This window comes from Macrobrachium rosenbergii, chromosome 17 (assembly GCF_040412425.1).
Source record: "Macrobrachium rosenbergii isolate ZJJX-2024 chromosome 17, ASM4041242v1, whole genome shotgun sequence".
NCBI classification, from domain to species: Eukaryota; Metazoa; Arthropoda; class Malacostraca; order Decapoda; family Palaemonidae; genus Macrobrachium; species Macrobrachium rosenbergii.
Genome location: NC_089757.1, coordinates 14,373,770 through 14,391,113, shown reverse-complemented (window position 1 = coordinate 14,391,113; position 17,344 = coordinate 14,373,770). Strand labels below are relative to the sequence as shown.

Here is a 17,344-nt window from a genome sequence, read left to right as displayed (position 1 = left end):
TAATCTATATGAATCATATGTTCCCTCCGGAAGATTTTTTTTTTTATGTTTCAATTCCACGTGTCCACATACGTCAGGGGGCATGTCGAGCATCACTGAATGGATCGAAACTCTATTCTGAATAGGTTCTCGAACATCACAGGAAAGTTCAAAGAAATATTAAAGAAACGATAAAAGATCAAAATCTTCATAAAGCGTTGGCCAGAGCAAAGTTTCCCTTGCGTGCAACGAGGTCATTTGCTCCGATGCTTAAAAGGGAGTCTACAAGAATTAGAAATCGAGAACAGACTTCTCAGAGCACCTCGAAAAAAGATTAAGATTTGGTAGAGGGTCAACTAGACAGCAGTGAGTAGGAACCGAATGAGTACGAAGGCGATTACTAATGCCAATGACACCAAGTAAATAATGCGCCTAAGTTTCTTCGGCGCAATCGAGTTTTCTGTACAGCGTATAATGCTGCGTGAAACTCTCAGCCGCGGCCCATGAAACTTTCAGCCACGGCCCGATGGTCCCATGTGTTGTTGGCACCTATAGCGGTGCCAGACGCACGATCTTAGCTAACTTTTACTTTAAATAAAATAAAATCTACTGAGGCTAGAGGCTGCAATTTGGTATGTTTGATGATTGGAGGGTGGATGATTAACATACCAATTTGAAGTCCTCTGGCCTCATTAGTTTTTAAGATCTGAGGGCGGAGAGACAGACAGCCATCTCAACAGTTTTCTTTTACAGAAAACTAAAAAACGAGAACGTAACCTAGATTTCTGGGCTACTCATTTACATAGAGGGATGGGATAACTTAAACAGGAAGTTATGGTCTAGCAGAAGTGAATCCTTACTGAAAGGGTTAGTCTGACTTGGCAAAGCATAAAACTTGGGAATCTCATAAGCAAAGACATATCATTACCCAAGGAACCTTTAAATACAGCTATTGTGATTTGACCAAATAAAAATTTATTCCAATTTAATGTTTTAAAGATGCCATCCTTTCTCACAAGCATTCTGCATATGGACGATCTCAAAATAGCTACATCAATAACCCTTACAATCCATTTCCGAATGCACCGTTTTTCCTGCTTGAAATGCATAAACACACGAAGGCTACAAATTTAATCAAAAGTTTCTAGTAGAACAAAAGATGTCGCCAAAGAAAACGAACCATTTTTTGTTTGTTATAAGATTCTTCCTTTATGAACTCACTAGTTTCATAAAAAATGCGACCGTGATAAAACGAAGACATGTGGTTCTCAGAGACTATCTAATAGACTTGGATCTCAAAATTTACGATAGTTAGAACACGCGATGAGAATGGAGACGAGTTACTAGTAACGAAAATTACGTACATCGAAATAGCAGGAATGGAATGACATGGAAGTGAGCTTGGGACTTATTTGAAGTGCAAGATAGTAGGAAGTGGAAAGAACCATGATAACCTAGATAGTGAACTGACCTGTTCCCGAGACTGCTCCTCGATGACCATCTTGACCTCGAGGGACTGCCGTGTCTCGAGGAACGCCCTCCGATGCTTCTTGTCGGCGAAGAAGTACGACATGAGGCCCAGCAGAGTGGCTCCCGACACCAGCAGGAAATTCGCAATGAGCTGCAAGAAGGAAAGAAAAAGAATTTATTCATATGTACAGAACGTGGAAAAGGGGATATAGGGAAGGATTAAAATTAAAAGATGATGATAGGGATAATAAGACACAAAAAATGGTATTACGTGACAGAAACAGATAGCAAAGGAATTATCACAAAAAAAGGTACTGACAGAATGACAGCAAAAAATTATGGAGACATAGTCATCAAAATATTATAATGATATAATCGAACATACAAATGTCTGAATTGAATTAAAAATGACCTGAAAAGAGAAAAGGAAATGAAAACATACGCGAGGATAATTATAACAAAAATACATCGAATGACAGAAAAAAAGAGGCAATGGAATGGAAGAAAAATGTTGCTGTCAAACATAAAAAAAACTCGAAGGAAGGGAAGAACGGGAATGAAATTTATTAGGGAGCGACCAATGCACGTCGATCATTTTCCAATATCGCATCAAAAGGAATATTTATTGGCAATATAACACTGCAAAGGCATTTATGTCAGGGAAAATAGCGATGAAATGCCATCCCCATATTCCGCCACGGCACAAACTGCACATTTTAAAGGTATTGCAATGCATATACCTGCGCTGGAAACATTTTATTACAATAAACTCTACATGCCTGTCATAAAAAGTCGGCATTTCTTACCATTATTATTATTATTATTATTATTATTATTATTATTATTATTATTATTATTATTATTAAGTACAGGCATTGTGCAACAATGTGTAAATGAGACCATACTTCTTATACAAACAAAATAAAATTCCAAGGCACAATTCTAAATAACTTACAAGCTCAATTTCGCTTTTTATACCGTTAGTCTACAACATGGCTTAAATACTTACGTTACCTTTTCAATACATATTCTGCATAAATTCTGTAGTGTCGCGGAAGTAAGTCAAAGAAATTATTCACAAGCGAACTCACGTCTTTGGAGTTTAATCTCGAAAGATTAGAAACCTTAAAAAACTAAAACTTTTAAGAGACGAGAGTTCAAGCCTTTTACGCCTGCATTGCTTGCACTGATTGCCTAGAATGACAAAATTCGCTGAAGTTAGTATTACCTGCGATTTATGTTTCCAGAATGATTCGGACACGAGAGATTATGTATCTGATGGACGGTTCACCCCGATGGGATGACACTGACCACACCGAGGCCATTCCTTTCCTTTTATTATGATAATGGCATACAGAGTGAAAGAATGCTGATCCCTTACCGTTCTCTTTTTTCCATTTGGGTATGACTCCCCCTTCTCTCTCTCTCTCTCTCTCTCTCTCTCTGAAAGCGACTAACAACAGCTGACTACCAACCAGGGTACAAAATTCACTGCATGGGTCAACGGAGTCGTATAGCATTTTTAATAAATGGGCATGAATATATCGATCCATCCATCCCCAAGCTCAGAGATCAAACGCAGATTTCTCAATTTTTGAGCGAAGCGTGTTCCTACTGCAAGAGAGAGAGAGAGAGAGAGAGAGAGAGAGAGAGAGAGAGAGAGAGAGAGGTTAAGCAAGGCGCTACACCCTATGATGAACAAAATAATGCACCGGAGTATAATGAGATCCGAAAGCAGGGTAATTACTTAATTACTACAGAGTTACCCTTTGTCTACCTCCACTAATATTCTCCCACAGGTTGGGCGTGACTAACAGGCTGTTCTGGGGAGCACAAGCCCGTGCTGGCGTAAGACCTGTTAATATATGACAAACCAACCATTCTATAAACAGGATCATTCAATGATATTTCCATGAAAATCATTTCACTGGTTTTACATTTCCACCAACTAACCTGGTGCAAAAATGACACTTTCGAATTAGCAGTGTTCAACAATTGAACAACATTGAAGAACAACATTAAAAGCCCATTAACTTACAGACGAACCTTCCACAAGAGCCGGATATCAAAGATACACAAATAGTGTGTGACAGCGTCTGTGCAGTTATGTAAGCATATACGTACGTGTCCCTTCCCCATCCCCACCTCTCTCTCTCTCTCTCTCTCTCTCTCTCTCTCTCTCTCTCTTGTTTAAGACTATTTCATCTCCGCAACATTAAAACTGGATTATGGAACCCAGCTAGCCACATTCATCAGCGGTGCCAAAGTTGTCACCACCAGGTTTTCAGATTATCCGTGGACAGGAGAGAGAGAGAGAGAGAGAGAGAGAGAGAGAGAGAGAGAGAGAGAGAGAGAGAGATAATCACAACAACTTTTACATATGTGCACACATGCGCGCTCACCCAAACGCACATGATCACACCCATACATAAAAAGCATATTTCAGAGAAGCACAAATCATACTCTTGCACGGGGTTGGTTGGTTTAGATTGAGCCAGCACAGGCACTTGCTCAAGTGTGAAAAAGAGTAGAGGCCTTATGTGGACCTCAAGACTCTGTCTTACTAACAGAGAGGATTCATGCTCATACATAGAGAAATATTACTGAAATTCATATGCAACTTCTTGAGATATATATGATATCTACTAGTTATATTCACCAGATCTGAAAATACGACACATCTAACGAACACCTAACTCTCTATATATACCCTACCTCACTTTCTAGATTTCTAATGTGTGTGGATCCAATTCTAAGTGAAATTCTTTGAAAGTCTGAAACAGAAATTAAATGAGTAATGTTTTCTCTCCCATACTGAGCTTCGAACTCAAGCCAGGGAGCAAAATGAGTCCAGCGCGACGACAAATATCTGTTTTTCCTAAGTCAGTTACTCTCTGTAAGGTTGAAAATACACACAGGTTCACTGTCGTACATGAATGATGAGAGCTTCTGCCATTTGGCTGATACACACACACACACATATATATATATGTATGTATGTATGTATGTATGTATGTATGTATGTATGTATGTATGGGTATGCGTGTGTGTGTGTCTCATAAAAACCTGTATTGTGGACTGCAAGAAAAAACGTGGCTAACAAATAAACTACAAAAGAGGCTTGGGAAAGGCACATCTCCAGTGGCAGGTAATGAAACCTAACAACCAAGGAGAAAAAAAGTACTGTAACCGCGACACATTCTAAGTCTGAAGGGGAACAGGTGAACGTGAATCTACCTGGATTAAGCAAGAGCATGTCCACCGGGCCCTGGGAAACTTTCACGTGCGTTCCAGACGGGTAGAAAACTTGTATAATTCTAAACCCACTTGAAAGGAAAAGCCAGGGGATTTGACTTAATCCTCCGCCATCTTTTTCGGGGAAACAAACGAAAAACGACCGAATTCCCCTCGACAGACTTTTACATCAATCAAGCTCCCACTTCCCCTCTCCATTCAACCCTCGGCCATATTACTAGATGGCACAGTCTCCCCGACATCAAAAGCCTTTTTGCTAACAACGGTCAGAAAATCCTACTGCTCTTTCCCCAACACCGCCCCCCTCTCTCTCTCTCTCTCTCAAACGCTGAGAGAGAGAGAGAGAGAGAGAGAGAGAGAGAGAGAGAGAGAGAGAGAGAGTCAACTCAGCAGAGAGAAAAAGTTAATGTGGCGGGGAGCGTAAAAGAGAAAAACAACTAAGTCAACTGAGCCCGGGCGCATACACATATACACAGACACAGGCACACACGCACACACACACACAGAGAGAGAGAGAGAGAGAGAGAGAGAGAGAGAGAGAGAGAGAGACAGAGAGAGGGATGTATATATGAGAAGTCTCAGATGAACGGTTTCATTCTAGTGGGATGAGAAAGGAAAGGTTTTATCATAATTAATTCTGAAACAATAGTGCATGTTTTACATGCCCACTGATAAATCACCTCTCTCTCTCTCTCTCTCTCTCTCTCTCTCTCTCTCTCTCTCTCTCTCTCAGGCGAAACCCTAAAGAGCAGACTAATTTTCAGCTACATAATTTGCCGCTTCATCCATAATGGGCATACTTGACGTGAAATGAAAAACAACCTTCATTCTTTTTCGTCGCTCGGTCGTGCGATTGAACGCAGTTTCTCCGCTTGATAACAGAGACCACTACCATTACGCCACTATGACCATGTATGTATACACACATAAACACAAACACACACACACACAAAATTAACTTTACGCGTTTCTGAGAAATAGACTTAAGTCTTCCTCTTCATAATGTCAATTAAAGGAGCTTTACATCGTCGAACATTCAGCCGAATAGTTTACTCTGGTTGAAGACTCAAGACTACATTATAAAATAAAGAGAAACTATTAACTTTGCAGCAGATATTCTGAGACTACTATGATCACAAATGAAATTCCGAGACAGCAAAGATTATGTATGAAATTCCATATGAATCTAGATTTATGAAAATCTAGAGCAGCTGTAAACATGACACCATACATTCTAGAAGAACTCACTAGATTACAGACAAGACGCCAAGTCAACAAATCATGACCCTCGTTGTGAGGTACAGGTTATAGTGACTTCAGAGGCGAATTGCAGGAGATTCTGAAAGTTCTTTATATAGCGTAATGTTCCCCAAGTTACTATTTACTCCATTATTATTATTATTATTATTATTATTATTATTATTATTATTATTATTATTATTAAGATGAACCCCTATTCATATGGAATAATCCCACAGGGGCCACTCACTTGAAATTCAAGCCTCCAAAGAACATGGCGTTCATTCAATAGAGGTAACAGAAGGTAATTAGGAAATACAGAAAGCACAGATCGGTTATTAGAAAAGAAAAAGTAAATTAACAAATTAATAAACAAATAGATAAAAATGTAAGTAAATTATCAAAACACAAGAATTGTTTTAGGGTAGTGATGCGTTGCATCTTCACATGAACTTCTGAGGTTCCAATTGCACAGCATCCTCAGGGAGACAGGTCCACAGTCCAACGGTGTGGGGAATAAAGGACCTCTGGAACTGAGAAATTCGACAGCGAGGCTCATTTACTGCGTATTGGCGCTGCTGTTCAGCAAATCTCTTTGGTATCTTCCCACCTAGTTGCCCAGCTTCTTTAACCTGGCCTTGCTTTAATTTCCACTCTCACTGAAGAATACATCCTTCAGGGTGAGCCCATTGAGACAAGTACTTAAAGGTCTCTGGCAAAATTCATGATTTAATATAAATAAATCGATAGCCACCGCCGTTACAACGGAGATTGCATATAAAGTGTCTAAATTACAGCAGTGAATCTAATACTACTACCAAATCACATCCACATTTGCATTTTCTTACTCTGAATCTCGAACCTTGCTGTAACTTACTAGCAACGAATTCATAGTCCACTCCTTTCCCAATAATCTTTTTTTATATTCTCTCTCTCTCTCTCTCTCTCTCTCTCTCTCTCTCTCTCTCTCTCTCTCTCTCTCAGGTCCAACTTCTTCTCAGAAAGCTATTACGAAGTGGGATTATTCGGACTCTAATCCTCCCATTCCCCTTGCTTTATGATGTGGAAACCATTCGTTAAGCAATGGAGCTGAACGGGGTCGATGAAGGAAATACACGCCAAGTTGTATTTCGCCTAAATGTGACTCCTCTTACTATCAGGAGCATCATCAGAACAAATGGCGTCATACTGTCAACTGTCAATAATGGAGCGTCTGGACACGTAGCGAGAATTGAGAAAAATTGATGACTGCGGAGCAGAAGACCACACGGTAGATCCAGGAGAAGACTGACTGATGGATTTACAGGTTTATTCAACTAGCGTTAACAAGGAGACGATGGACAAACCACTTTCTAGAAATTCTACATGGAAAAGTTATTGAAGATAAACTTGACAGGATTTTTATGACTAAAACTATACTATCGAATGGCCCCGAACGGCGACGAGGCCCCACGATGAGTGTAGAGAGCCAAGAGAGTTAAAATAAGTGTAAAAATGACAAGATGAGAAGAGCTCTGTTATGAGGCAAATAGCTGGAAGTGAACAGAGATTCATGGTAGAAAAAGCGCAGGAAAAACCTAAGTGGCGGAATCTCACGGAATCCCTTTGCGTCCTATGACGTTGGAGGCGAAGATGAAATCTAAGAAGTTAGTAATGCTCCTTAACAATCAAAGTGAAAAGTGGAATCTGATACGGGAAATTCTGTTTAATTATCAGCGACCTTCAAGTAAAATATCAGTGAAATTGGACGGCAAACGATAATCATGTCAGTAATGTTACGGATAATTAGATTTTACAGTAGACAAGATTTGAATACAAATTACAGAGAGAGAGAGAGAGAGAGAGAGAGAGAGAGAGAGAGAGAGAGAGAGAGAGATAGAGAGAGAGACTTTCGATAATGAGAAATCTTGTAGAGAGAGAGAGAGAGACAAGATTTGATTACATTCTCTCTCTCTCTCTCTGTAATTTGTATTCAAATCTTATATATATATATATATATATATATATATATATATATATATATATATATATATATATATATATATATATATATATTATATTATATTATATTCCTTTGGCCTTTTGCATTAGAGTATATGGTATGGGTTGCGAACTCTGTACCTCCACCCACTTACTGATGTTCACACCAAGCAAAAACATGAAAATGCCTGGGTTTCCTTTCCTTAATTCCCGAGGGAGTGAATAAGCGAGACTATCACTTAACACTGGAGAAGAGACTCATCATATAAGGTAAAGGCATTTCCTCCCCACTCACAAGGGCTCCTTTTACTTGTACCCAAAGTCACTGATACACCTGGAGCAGTCGTGTCCAGGTGAGAGAGGATGAGAAAGGAGTGGCCTCAACTTCCTGGCCAAAGAGTGACTGCTAGATAAAGGTAAGTGGTGAAGTATGTGTAAGGGGTTTCGATGTGTCTGATGAGCCTTCGTGTAGGCATATGAAGAGGCTGATTTCGAGTTATTTTTTTTCTGTATGGGGTTCATCCATCATTCATCAGACATATTGTTGATGAGCCTCTATGCATATATAGGAAGCATCTGATATAAAGGAAAATTTTTGCATGGGGATTCATCCCTGATTCATCAATGAGAAAGTGACCATTTCATAGGTTACGTCATTTGGAGCCACCACCTATTTGGAAGAAAATCTTTTCATATATATATATATATATATATATATATATATATATATATATATATATATATATATATATATATATATATATATATATATGTGTGTGTGTGTATACACACACACACACACACACACATATATATATATATATACATATATAATATACATGTGGGTGTGTGTGTGTTAAGAAAAACATGGTTCATCAGTATTGAATTCAGTGTACCTGAGATTAATTTGCATCTGAAGGGAAATATATAATGATCATAAATGCACCTACACTGACTATATTAAAAGAGTGCTTTAAAAGTCTACTGGTATCCATGTACCAATCCTCAGCAACTCCGTTTGGATGTAAATTGTTCTCAAAAGTACCCTAAATTCTGCATTAACTTATATTTTATCTCTTCCTTTATTAATTAATTTTTCTTTTCTAATAACCGATCTCTTGTTTCCGTATTTCCTATTCCCTTCTGTTACTTCTTCCAAATGAACACCATATTCTTCGGAAGCTTGACTTTCGAGTCAATGGCTCCTATGGGCTTGTTCCATAAGAAAAGGGTTCACCTCCTTCCTGAATAATAATAATAATAATAATAATAATAATAATAATAATAATAATAATAATAATAATAATAATAATAATTGAAGGTATAAACAATGTAAAGTTCAAAATTAGTAACAAATTACACACACACACACACACACACACACACACACACACACACACACATATATATATATATATATATATATATATATATATATATTATAATATATACCGTAATTATATACATATTTTTATATGATAATATATATATGTAAATTATATAATAAATATAATCTATATACAATATATAGATACACACACACACACACACACACACACACACATATATATATATATATATATATATATATATATATATATATATATATATATATATATATATATACATATATATATATGGGACGGCCACTTATTAAGTCGACTGATGCAACCTATATTTGTTCTCGAAACAATTGTACTCCCTCACGGCGATGATTCATATCAACCGAAAATAATAATACAGCCCGACAAAGGCCTGACATTGCCGCTCAGGGTGGCAGACAACGAAGGCCATATTCAGACAGCGAATAACGACGGCCAACATTGCCAGATTGCAGGGCAACGCTAAATGACAAGCGGGTTTGTTAGACTTGTTTCGGAGCGCGCGTAATGATCGATTTTGTGGGGCAGGCGAGGGACTATTGCAAAACTTTAAAACACGTTATTTTCAGGTGGCAGTGGCGGAGGCCGCTTTATCTTCTACGATTTCTTTTCCAAGTGGATAAATAAAAGAAAATGTATTTTCAAACGGTAACGATGGAGTATAAATATATAATTCTACATAATTCTACAATGTCCGCAATGAATGTTGTTAGAGATTTCCTTGACTAAACAATGAAACAACACGACGGATGTACTAAGAAAGAATAACATAGCGGAGGACTTCCAGTAAATAGTAACTGCTGAGAGAGAGAGAGAGAGAGAGAGAGAGAGAGAGAGAGAGAGAGAGAGAGAGAGAGAGAGAGAGAGAGAGAGAGAGAGAGAGAGTTTTGTTGTGTCTGGAGCAAACTAAAGCTCAAATCGAGAAAAAATCAAGAGATACTGAGAGTATACATAAAGTAAATTAAAGGAGAGAGAGAGAGAGAGAGAGAGAGAGAGAGAGAGAGAGAGAGAGAGAGAGAGAGAGAGAGAGGATGACATTCACCCTGACATGCAAATCTGATAAACGTGACATGGAAGGCGACATCACCACGTCACGCAATCCCTGAAAGCCGCCTGGGGACTGGAGAACAGGAAAAGCCGGGTCGGGACGATTCAAGAGCGAAAAATCCAGGAAAGGCGTTATCTCGCAGAAGCAACAAGTGGTCTGATAAGCACGTCGCACGAAGGGAGGAAAGGATTGCTGTTCCTGGCGCTTCTAGTGTGAACCAATCCCCCGGCTGTCCTTCTATTCCGCGAGAGCTGAAAATGTTCTTTGCAGTTTCTATGGCAACGAAATAATTCCCCAGCAGGAGACGGTTGTCGCAACCGTCATTTTCATTATGGTGCAACATGAGCACATATTCATTTGGAAAAAGCTTGAGAGGTCGTTAGGACTCACTAGACAATCTTGCATGAATGCCCATACAAATGCATACCTAAAGAAAAGAAAGTACTGTAGGGATGAAAAATAAATAAATAAATATATATATAAAGCAAACACACAGTAAAGGGAAGAAGAATAGGTGTGTGTATGAAAATAAATACATATTTAAAAAACCATGGAGGCGGGGTAACAGTTGAAAATTACCTAAAAAAAAAAACATATTCACTAGTAAAACTAAGATTAAGTTGTGATTTCGTTCCAGATTTCAATTCGATGAAATCCTTTCGCCAAAGAAAACTGAAAACCGGAGACGATTTAAAATCACGGAGTACAGTCGCTTCCGAATTCTCGCTTCGTTGCCGTTCCTATGGCAACGAAAACGTCAGGTATGAGTTAACAACTTCGTAATTCGCCAATGCTTGAAAATCAAGGCGGATATTCAATTCTGAGTCTCGGCACTGAATAAGGTTGTTCTGAAGGGCACTGCGTGTACTGCATCGCTCTAAATGAATAAACATTTTATGTAAATTTAGATACCTAGTGGATATTCGCGGTCTAACAATAAGCCGCTACTAAGACATATCCTTTTTTCAGATACTGTATTTTGTTGTTTCGCGACTTTCATTATTATTGACATATATTCACACAGGACAAGCTAAAAAAAAAAAAAAAAAAGGCCCTGAACACGAAAAACAAGGTTAAACAAATTTTGCCCAAATGTGACTTATGAACGAACAATAAATGTAAATGCTACAACTGAATACATGTAAAAAGTAACAACAAAATAAGTGTTAATTCTCAAGTATTCAATGAGATTTCATTCCGGTCCCAAGCTCAGACAACAGACGAGCTTTGAGAACGGAGTTAACGTCCTTACCTTGTAAAACATTGTTACCGAAACTAGCAACATATGCTGACGTTCTAGTGGAAGCGGCACTGGTTCATGAAGAGAGAGAGAGAGAGAGAGAGAGAGAGAGAGAGAGAGAGTCTTGTGGTGCCGAAAGTAAACGGAGGCTGAACCAGAAAAGAAATAATCAGGAAATATTGAGACAATATTTAAAAAAAAAAAAAATTAATGAACGAAAGGAGGCAATCACTATCCATCATTAAACATTAACTTTCCTTAAATAAATTTTGTATTCATACGCATCACTCCGCAGATTTTCGAACCCAATGCGGCTCAAGGACACAATCAAGGTTCCCAAGGCCTCGCGCAAGTTCCGTTGAGGGGCACTGGAGCACCTCATCGCTATGATCAAAGCGGCCCAGTTACAAGAAACAGCACAAGACCAAGTAAGGAACAAAGGCTTCTTACACAGCATCTTATCGCCTTGAGCCATCAGTGTATTACGATTCCATGTATTTGTTCCAGTTACATAGCCAGAACACAATTAATCTGTTGCCCTTCTGCACTCAATATTTTTAATGCAAAAGTCAGTTTGGGGGAGGAAACGAAAAGCAGAGGCCGCGAAAGAGCTGGAACCAACCCGGAGGAAGCGACAGGTCTGATTAACTCTCCAAACTGACAAAAACCCAGGAGCTGTTCGAGAATCTCAAACTTCAAAGGGAAGAAGAAGCTGAAAATCCGGCAGGAAGGGAGTGAAGGGTTGGAAAGGAGGCAAGACCTGCGAGTACACAGGTTTCCTGAGTGAGAGAAGCAGCAATGATTGGGATGCCCATCTCGCCTCTTGCAAAGGCACAGGGGCCGAAGGGACTTTTCACAATGACTGACAGCGGAAGAGAGAGAGAGAGAGAGAGAGAGAGAGAGAGAGAGAGAGATTTCAAATGCGAACAACCAAGGATGAGAGAATCAGCGCAATCTATTCAAATGCTGTCAGCAGGAAGAGTGAGAGGGCTGAAAACAAGACTAATTAATCTTACCAACCAAGCATCACTGCGCCATTAATTTTCACACCTTCTTAATTTACAAAAATGTTCAGTTTTCTAAATATCATAATTCCATACGCTCCTACATATCCAAATGGAACAGCTTCGAAAGCAGAGGCGGCCTGAGCAAAAGTCAAAAAAATCGGGAGAAAACGGACGAGAAGAGAATATGAATCTGCATCCCAAGGGACACTTTTCATATTGCGTTTCTCAGGGAATGGTCAGGTGTATTCCAAGAATAGTGAATAGAGCAAAGGCACTTCAAGTGGAGCTAGGATTTTTTCATCATACTGACAATTCAAAGAATTTAAATTCGGAAATAAAATATGCTGTGTCTTTTGTAGTCACCTTACATATCAAAGAAAACGGGGGAATAACAATTTTTAAGGGATTTTATATATATTTTATATATATATATATATATATATATATATATATATATATATATATATATATATATATATATATATATATATATATGATTACTAACAGGACCTCATTAAAACTGGATGGTATCTAGCGGAGATATTTAATCAGGGAGAGTTACAAGCTTTCTGGGGATGTCAGTCCTCATTGCCAAGTATCTGTGGAATGAGGACTGTTAGTCCTAGAAAGCTGGTAACTTTTCCTGATTAAATATCTCCGCTAGATACCATCCAGTTTTAATGAGATCCTGTTAGTAATTGTATTAATGCACAGAACAATTGTGTAAGTGATAAAGTTAATAAATATATATAGAGATATATACACCCTTGGAAATTTAGGAGTTTACCGGAATAAAAAGAGTTCTAAATTCAGTAGCATTCTATCACTAGCAACATTGAGAATTTTGTCTCATTAGCCTAAGATAAAACGTTTATAAAGCAAAACATTTTGCAGAATGAAAACTCATTTAATATTTTCAAAGTGTAAATAAAATCACAGATTCTCTGTATGCCAAATTATATATATATATATATATATATATATATATATATATATATATATATATATATATATATATATATATATATATATATACAGTACATATATCTAAGGGCTAACTATCCCTTTTCTTAATATGACATGGGGAACAGAAATATTATTAAAACATCGTTAATAATAAGAAAGTTGCAGATTTCAAGAGATGATGTCCTTATTCCTGAACAGGAATTATATATCACATATGGACACACATACACACACACACACATATATATATATATATATATATATATATATATATATATATATAATTTATAATGCGTATGTATATATATGTATATACATATATATATATATATATATATATATATATATATATATATATATATATATATAATATATATATATAAAAACATATATGACTGTATGTATGTGTAAATATAATTCTACGTACAGAAACATTTCTATTACGCCATAATTGTTTTGTCAATTTGTAATTAAAGTAGTTAGCATATACCAAAGAACTGAAGTTCACAATGTGTTTCTGGTAAAAATAAAAAAATAAATGTCGTGCTATTAAAAATCTGGTATATACAATTATTATCACACATATATCTTTTAAGCTCGCCCTTATAGACTGAATAAATCATAGTACCGTAAACCTAAGCAGGAATTTTTTTGGAGTACAGTTAACCACCATCCAATTAAATACGAGAAAAAATGAGTTCTCTCCACCTTCAAAATGGTTCGCCGGAGGGCAGAGCCGGCTAACTAAAAAGCAGAACACCTTTAAAGCAGAGCTGCCTGGCTGGAAAGCAGAGCTACCTGACTTGAAAGCAGAGCAGTCTAGCTGGAAAGCGTAGCAGTATGGCTGGAAACCAGGGCAGTCAAGCTGGAAAGCAGAGTGGCCTGGCTGAAAAGCAGAGCAGCATGGATGAAAAGTAGAGCTACCTGGCTGGAAAGCAGAGCATCCAGGATGGAGATACGAGCGGCATGGGTGGAAAGAATAGCTGCCTGACTGGAAAGCAGACTTGCCTGGCTGAAAAGAAGAGCTGCCTGGCTGGAATGCAGAGCAGCCAGACTGAAAAGCAAAACGCATGGATGGAAAGCAGAGTTGCCTGGCTGAAAGAAGAGCTGCCGGGCTGGAAAGCAGAGCTGCCTGGCTGGAATGCAGCAGCCAGACTGAAAAAGCAAAACGCATGGATGTAAGGCAGAGTTGCCTGGCTGGAAAGCAGACTTGCCTGGCTGAAAGAGGGAGCTGCCTGGCTGGAATGCAGAGCAGCCAGACTGAAAAGCAAAACGCATGGATGGAAAGCAGAGTTGCCTGGTTGGAAAGCAGACTTGCCTGGCTGAAAAGAAGAGCTGCCTGGCTGGAATGCAGAGCAGCCAGACTGAAAAGCAAAACGCATGGATGGAAAAGCAGAGTTGCCTGGCTGGAAAGCAGACTTGCCTGGCTGAAAAGAAGAGCTGCCTGGCTGGAATGCAGAGCAGCCAGACTGAAAAGCAAAACGCATGGATGTAAAGCAGAGTTGCCTGGCTGGAAAGCAGACTTGCCTGGCTGAAAAGAGGAGCTGCCTGGCTGGAATGCAGAGCAGCCAGACTGAAAAGCAAAACGCATGGATGGAAAGCAGAGTTGCCTGGCTGGAAAGCAGACTTGCCTGGCTGAAAAGAAGAGCTGCCTGGCTGGAAAGCAGAGTATCCAGGCTGAAAAACAGAACAGCCAGGCAGAAAAGTATAGGAGCATGGCTGAGAAGCAGAACAGTCAGGCTGGAAAGCACAGCTGCCTGGATGAAAAGCAGAATAGCCTGACTGAAAAGCAGAGCAACCTGGGTGAAAAGCAGAGCAGCCTAGCTGAAAATCAGAGCAGCAAGGCTGAAAAGCAGAGCAACCTGGCTGGAAAGCAGAACAGCCTAGCTGAAAAACAGAACAGACACGCTGAAAAGCAGAGCGGTTTGGCTGAGAAACAGAACAGCCAGGCTGAAAAGCAGAGCAGCCTGGCTGAAAAGCAGAGCAGCTTCGCTGAAAAACACAGCAGCCTCGCTGAGAAACAGAACAACTAGGCTGAAAAGCAGAGCAGTCTGGCTGAAAAGCAGACCAGCCTGGCTAAAAAGTAAAACAGCCTGGCTGAAAAACAGAGCACCCTGGCTGAAAAGCAGAGCAGCCTGACTGAGAAACAGGACAGCCAGGCTGAAAAGCAGAGCAGCCTGGCTGAAAAGCAGAGCAGCCTGGCTGAAAAGCAAAACAACCTGGTAGAAAAGCAGAGCAGACAGACTGAAAAGCAGCACGGCCAGGATGGAAATCAGAGCCGCCTGGCTCGACGACCCGATGGATAGTTACCTGGAACGCACATTATTCAGAAACACGTATTCCAGCCTCCGCATTATATGGCTCGTTCCAACAATAACCTATTTCTGAGAACTCAAGAGAATGGAAATGCAGTCGAGAACACCGAAAAGCATTTGGGAATACCCAGTCTTGCGTAGAATCAACATCGACCACCACATTTCCTGAAAAGGCAGATTACTGGAACTGGCCAGGGCAACAGAAATGATGCAAGACCGAAGGCTTAGTGAAATGGACCAATTCACGAAATTGCCATTAAACGCCCGGCTCTCGAGAAACTTCTGGGACCTCGAGGGAAGTTTATCATCATATTCGTTGTTAGTGATAAATATAAACAGACATATGAAACATACATGTGGGTCATTGATATGCTAAGGGAGATTCCTCAGAATGTAGACGTGGAAAAATGAAAAAAGTTAATACAGATTCGCAACATTACACACATTTCTTAATCCTACATGCATCAGCGTCCATGACACTACTAGGAATTCTACTTACATGGTCGCCTACCTAGTGAGAGCTCCCTACCTAGTGAGAGCTCCTAGGTACGACCCCGGTAGACCTAAGCAGTGAATTATTTAGACAAACAAGGTTGAAAAGAACATGTGGCTAACAATCTCATCCCAAAAGACTTGAAGAAAGCCGGAAGAATACCCTCTGGCGCCACCCTCTCGGAAAGAGTAAGGGCGTATGGTACAAGAATTTAATACGCACATACATAGACACACACATATCTACTGTATATGTGTGTGTATATATATACACACATATCTATGTATATATATATATATATATATATATATATATATATATATATATATATCTATCTATGTGTGTATATATATATATATATATATATATATATATATATATATATATATATATATATATTTTGTCTGAAAGCTTTTTACGGACATTTTCTTTCTTGAAGGCAGTTCGTAGCAAATGCTGATGCTTTCATGGTTTTTATAATTTTCACACAACTCTTATTCAATTCTATATCGCTTCTTGTCACCTACCTTTACGACACGCCGAGTTTCTCAACTTTAGAAAAGATGCAGGTCTATATTTATATATATATATATATATATATATATATATATATATATATATATATATATATATATATATATATATATATATATATATATATATGTATATATATATATATATATATGTATATATGTATATATATATATATATGTATATATATATGTATATATATATATGTATATGTATATATATATATATATATATATATATATATATATATATATATATATATATATATATATATATATATAAATATATAAAAGGACTCTTAAATTAAGCACAGCAGCACCTCACGTAAGTAGAGCTTGTATCTTCCTGGAATCATCAATAAAGTTATATAGAGCGACAGCGGAAACTACAAAAAAATACCTCTTCTAAGGAAAAGCGTCTTTTGTGAAAAATAGTCTGA

The 17,344-nt window shown here is 38.3% G+C and overlaps 1 protein-coding gene across 1 annotated transcript in view; it reads right to left on the bottom strand.

Moving 5' to 3' along the window:
- Positions 1 to 17,344, bottom strand: part of LOC136847752 (adenylate cyclase type 3-like) — a 514,101-nt gene that overhangs the window by 275,898 nt on the left and 220,859 nt on the right. The window contains 1 exon segment of the mRNA XM_067119628.1: positions 1,451 to 1,600. Coding sequence (XP_066975729.1) covers positions 1,451 to 1,552 — 102 coding nt within the window. The 5' untranslated portion in view covers positions 1,553 to 1,600.